Source organism: Poecilia latipinna, unplaced genomic scaffold, assembly GCF_001443285.1.
Source record: "Poecilia latipinna isolate Pla-1442-1.1 unplaced genomic scaffold, P_latipinna-1.0 Scaffold44, whole genome shotgun sequence".
NCBI lineage: Eukaryota > Metazoa > Chordata > Actinopteri > Cyprinodontiformes > Poeciliidae > Poecilia > Poecilia latipinna.
The window spans coordinates 644,553-650,377 of NW_015112660.1; the positions used below are offsets into that span (position 1 = coordinate 644,553).

At 39.7% G+C, this 5,825-nt stretch overlaps 1 protein-coding gene and 1 non-coding gene across 2 annotated transcripts in view; one reads left to right on the forward strand and one right to left on the reverse strand.

The window, feature by feature from the left end:
* Nucleotides 1-335: 335 nt before the first annotated feature.
* Nucleotides 336-408, forward strand: trnav-cac (transfer RNA valine (anticodon CAC)). Its single transcript has one exon. It is a non-coding gene; the product is annotated as a tRNA-Val (tRNA).
* A 2,752-nt stretch (nucleotides 409-3,160) lies between these two features.
* The window catches only part of LOC106957800 (focal adhesion kinase 1-like), a gene marked incomplete at its 5' end in the record, with an annotated part of 18,731 nt that continues 16,066 nt past the window's right edge, over nucleotides 3,161-5,825 (reverse strand). The window contains 5 exons of the mRNA XM_015049273.1: nucleotides 3,161-3,547; nucleotides 3,632-3,717; nucleotides 4,621-4,701; nucleotides 4,781-4,936; nucleotides 5,507-5,515. Coding sequence (XP_014904759.1) covers nucleotides 3,421-3,547; nucleotides 3,632-3,717; nucleotides 4,621-4,701; nucleotides 4,781-4,936; nucleotides 5,507-5,515 — 459 coding nt within the window. The remainder of the gene's footprint in view (nucleotides 3,548-3,631; nucleotides 3,718-4,620; nucleotides 4,702-4,780; nucleotides 4,937-5,506; nucleotides 5,516-5,825) is intronic.

Sequence of the window (5,825 nt, forward strand, 5' to 3'; positions counted from 1 at the left end):
ACCGCGATTATTGGATGAGACAGCGCCCCCATCTCTCCCTAGTGGCCAAAAAGTGTGTTACATCCGTAAGGATAAGAACTACCATAGACAATGAATGCGAAAAGTTAAGAGATTAAAGATTTGGAGGTCCACGAGGTACAATCGGGTAAAATACTTTGCTTTTTGTATATGTACCAATCAAAACAACAGAAACACCAGGCGTGCTGCTTATAGCTTGACCGTTATTTTGTCTAATTTGAGTAGTAAACATATGTGCTGTAATGCTGAAGCCATTAACCGGAAGTACACAGAACGAATCAGAAAAAGCTTACACACCTCAGGGTGATACATCGTGGGTTTCCGTAGTGTAGTGGTTATCACGTTCGCCTCACACGCGAAAGGTCCCCGGTTCGAAACCGGGCGGAAACATATTTTTGTTCGTTACATCTCACCATATTTTCCTCTTCCGCACACGCACAAATCCTTTTAAACACGCACAGATATTTTGAGACTATTTTCACTCCATATATGACGCTATAATGCGCATTTTAACCACTAAAAATCCTAACACGGTGAAAATATAAGGGACTGCCCCTTCAGATAAAGTAAGCTAATGCTGTAATAAAACAGTATTTCAAGCCTTGGAAAACTCAAAAAATGAAAGTATTTAAAAAAATTATCATTTCTGGTAATTGCATTTATTTCAGGGATATAAATTGTTGGTTTAAAGGGCCACTATAAACCAACAATTTAATTTATTTTCATTCGCGGTTCGTCAGCAGAATATCTTATTTTCGTTGTACTTAGTAGCCATAATTAGCACATTAATAAACAGACGGTAAGCTAATCATTTGGGTTAGCTTTAAATCCAAATAAAAACAAAAACATGTTTGGATGTCCGAAAGTTTTTGAGACAAACATCCAGAACTTACCTTCAGTCTCGGAGGTGCTTCGCTAATGTTGCACGATGTACCAGAACGTGCAAAAAAATAAAAACACGTTCAGTATCAAAATGAAAATGGAGTTCTACAAAATAATTTCAAGTGAATTTAAAGTATTGCATAAGCCCATGCAGACATTAAGTGGAGAATTCACCCACTAAGCAACGTCTCAATCAGGCCGGCGTCACATCGCTGCAGTTTTTCTCCGTTCTTCCCTAAAAAACAGCTCAAGCTGAGTCGGTCACAGTTATTTCAGTGACTTGTGTTCCTCTCTTCATCTACAAGTCTCCAAAGACTGATGGATCAGAACCAGGTCTGGAGTATGAAGCTGCCAGTATCAGGCTTCACTGTAGCGACAGGGTGTTTGATTACCAAAAATGCTAATTTTGTCCCATAACGTCTTCTTAAAATTTCTCACCTTTGGGTGAATTCTAGATGAAGACATTTAAGAGTTGTTCTATCAAAATCAAATACTTTAAACTGTTATTTTATTTAAACATTTTTTTCCTTTAAGATTATCTGTATCAGCTAAGGAATAATCATCTGGGTTTGTTTTGCTGCCATGGGAGAAGGTATCTTTTCCAAGAATAAAATATTACCATCTGCCAAGGTACATCTTGTAACAACAATTCGTCAATTCGTACCCACCTTGGGGTCGTCAACTTCTGCTTTTTGGAACCGGTTGCTCAAAGTAAATTTTGTTAATCTCCTCAGAGGCTACTGTGAAGTTTTTGGGTTGCATGATTCAAAAAAAAAAAAGCACTTACCTTGTCTCAGCTGCCAGAGAAAAAAAGTGGCTTATAGCCATTTTCAGTTTGATTAAAGCCTTATTTCATAAGAGTCAGCTCATCCACACAGCGCAGTGAGCGCAGTCAGTGACGATAGGGGATAGTAATGACTTTTCTCTCGATAATTTATGACAAAGCTGAACCTCCAAGAGAACGAAAGCATGTGGTTACAAAATAGTTCGTATTCGGGTATAAAATAGGAGCAAAGAAGGTTTTATTGTTGGCTTGAAAAATAGGTTGACTTAAACCAAAGCTGACTTGCACATTTTGTAGTTGCCGAGTCCAACTCAAACTGGGTTATGGCCGACTACAACGATCCAAAACGCAGCGGCAAATCTGCAACAAACGGGTGAATAAAGTGGTGTAATGGCCCAGTCAAAGCTCAGACCTAACCTCAATTGAAATGCTTTGACAAGCGCTAAGTGCAGTTTCAATAAATTAAACAAACGGTGTTCTGATGGTTGAGCTGCAAAATGAAGACAACTGGCAATGCTTCTTTTTAATAATAATAATAATAATAATAGTGTTTTATTTGCTTGGTTTAGCAACTATACAAGTGTCTCCTTCCTGAGAAAACTGCTCAGCACAGGGGAGAGGGAAGAAACAAGGAACTAAAGAATTGGATAGGTAACAGAGAAATAAAGATGCAAAATAAGACAGAGACAAAAAGCAACTCCTGTGTGGAGAGGGAGAGAAACAGGACAAACATGGGGGGACTTTCTTTTTACAACATCGTATTTTTAGTTCAGCTCTCTAGCCAGTTGTAACAACAATGATTCACGCTGAGAAAAGCAGTTTCTCCAAAACTGGAAACATTTCTGCTAAAAAAAAAAAAAAAAAAAAAAGAGAACGGTAATTCATTGATTTAACGATGCATACTTCATGTTAGTGAGAGGACTGTAGATCATTTCAGTTTGTTTGAAATTCTAAATAATGACGCGGCCCTAGTCAGTCAAATGGCAAACATGTGGCTCAGGAAGTCCTAACGTCTCTTCTCTGTCTGTCCCCTCCGCTCCGCCCTCAGCCTCCTCTCTCCACGTTTTCTTACAGTTCATAACTCAGATTTATGTTAAATATAAACCTTCTCTTTGTATATTAATATTTATGTTAAGTTAAACAGTGTAAGGTAGCAGTTTTCGATGTTTTTCCGCTAAGAAAAAAAAAAACTGTTGCTATAAAAAAAGAAAAACAAATCATCTGTCATGCCACCTGAGATAAAGCGATCTTTAGGGGCGGGGGAAATGAGATGTTATGACTTTAGCGGGCAGCTCTACTGTAAATAATTACTCATATATTGTTCAAAAGGAAGACTGGGGATCTAACGGACATACTGCAATGATCAAGGTAGATAACAACAACAATATAGTTACAAAAGCACATTTAAAAACATCTTCATTGTCCCTTTCAACATGGCTTCAGTTCCACTTTTTTTGTTGTGACATCCTTCAAATCCTTTGTTTTTCTTTTTCTCATCAGTGATAGTGTTTCTCCGGATACATGACCAAACAATGTAGAAAACACAAAAAAAAAAAAAAAATGGACCAAAACGCGAGTTTCCAGAAAGAAGGGAAGCTGTGGATGTTGTTCAGAGGAGAAAATGAGGGCTGATTGTTTCAGTCATGTCTGCCGTCCACACATCTGCCCCTTGTTTTCCTCTATCCGTCGCAGATATCCAACGAACGGCCCGCGTACGGATCCGCCTGGATCCAGGACTACTGTGGGCGGATCTGGCTGATCATCTTGAGTCGCGACTGGTCGATGACGTCCAGCAGGTTCTTGGCGTCGACCGCCAGAGCGTGAGCTGCCATTAGCATCTGTTTCTTGTAGTCCTTTTGTAAACTGTCCAGAACAAACACAACTTACATAATCTGTAAAAAGAAACATCTTGAACGAGTGAAACATTTAAACCGCGCGGGTCCTCACCTCGTCATGACGTACTGTTGCGCCAGCTTCATCTTTGATATTAACTCGGCCAAGTCAGAATTCAGCAGCTTTTGGGCCATTTCAATCTGTCGGAGCGCAAAGTGCAGGGATGTAAGTAGCAGGAGTGGCCTGCCTGTTCAAACAGCCTTAAATCCAATCTGAGCTTCGGAACATTTGGTGACATAACAAACAGAAACGTCAATGTATTTTACTGGGATTTTCAGTGGAAGTCCTACTGAAAGGGGAGCTTCTCCTCAAAATAAAACCTCACTTGGGTTTTCTTTAGGAACTGCCTGTATTTTAGCTCTCACACCTTTACTTAATTCCTTCATCTGATTGAAATGTATTCAGAGTGTCAATCGTGATAAACTGCCCCTCTCATCTGGGAAACAATTTAATTCCACCTGAGCCGAATCCCACCAGAATATTTCTGAGCAGCGACACAGTTTTATTTGGTTGTATATTCCAGTTAATTATGTCCATGTTAGTCTTCTGACACATGTAGCCAAATACTGTATTGTTTTTTGTCATTTAGAAGTTTTGCACTTGTGCTTTTTTAAGGCTCAAGATTAAGTTTTATAACTTAAACCTGCTTTAAACCTCTCCACAACTTTCTCCCTGACATTGTGTTTGTTGGTCTTCATGATGCTGTTTGGTCACTAACACACATCAGAAATGTTTAAAGAATTATACTGAAATTAAACCAGACATATCTGGACTCATTTACTAATAAAGTGACTTCTGCTGAAAGTGCTGGATTTCATTTTAGGAGCGTCAATCTAAATGGGGTTGAATTCACACATGCACTCCACACTTTTTTGGGACATTTCCAAATATCTTAAGGTCCGTGACTGAACGGTGACAAAATGTAGAAAAATCTCAAGTGGTACAAACACAGAGACTGTGTTTGTAGTCAAGCTCAGTCATGAATGATCTGCATATGATTACAGGTTCTCATGGTAACTCGCGCTTCATCTCTGGGCGGATACCTCTCTGTGTGTGCTGGCTGGCAGCACAGGAATCGTTTCATCCACCGTTGCCAGGAGAGTCCTCAGAGCCAGACCGACATCCTGCCAAAGCAAACATCCGCGTTCGATGGGGTTTCACTTTCGAATGTTTTATTTGACCGCGTCGATAGCCGGTCATTACCTTGACCATGGGGACGTACTCCTCTGGCGCAGCAGGCTGGATCCTGTTGGACATTTCAATCACGGCTTTGACCAGCCCCGTCACATTCTCGTACACTTTGTCGTTCGAGCGGTCCAGGTTGGCAGTGGGGGGTGGGCTGATCTCCTGGGGCTGCAGCTGGAACGGTTGGTCACAGCGTGAGCACGGATTCGTCAACACGTCAGCAAATAGATTAAGTTAGTTTTTCTTGCAAATGCTTTTCTGAAATTAGATCCTCTAAGAAGAAAGAGCTAAATGTTTAAAACCCCCGCAGCTTTCGACTGCTATGGTCAGAGTATGTGGCTGCAGTACAGGAGTCTCAACACTGGGTGGCAGTGCGTGCAAACGAGTAAAAAAAAAAAATTCAACATGCTCTAAATGACTAGATGGAATTTCTACAGAGTGAAAAGTACATGAGGTGTTCATTTGGACCAGTTCAACCTGCAATGAAGTGATTTTTACACTTACATTCTAAATACTATATTACAAAGACAGAAAACCTGTAGGAAACACCAATAATCTCAGCAGTAGATTAACATACTGCTTTCATAGTTTTAATGAAATTCAAATTAAATGTTTTCTGCCCTGCTCTTTTAATTTGCCTCTGGTGTAGAAATCACTGTCACATGTTAAGAATGGAGGTGATGGTAACCATCAGCTAACTAACTCTACACACACACACACACACACACACACACATCCGCTTACCCTCCATGGCTATGGGCAGTTATGAAGGTGTGTTTGAGTGCAGAAAAGTTGGAAGGGATTGTAGAGTGAATGGTGTGAAAAACAAAATAAGCAAGTAGTTGTGTGATTCAATGAGTGAAAGGATGCAAAGGAGCATGTGACAAGGAAAAAAAAAGGTTTGAAGAGAAGGAGAGTTAAGAGAGAGGAGAGAAAAAGGAAAGCACATTAGGGCAAAAGCCAACCAAAGGTAAGCATTACAAGGCAAAGCATAATGATTTTATATATAAAATCCAGATTTTATATATATATATATATATATATATATATATATATATAAAAT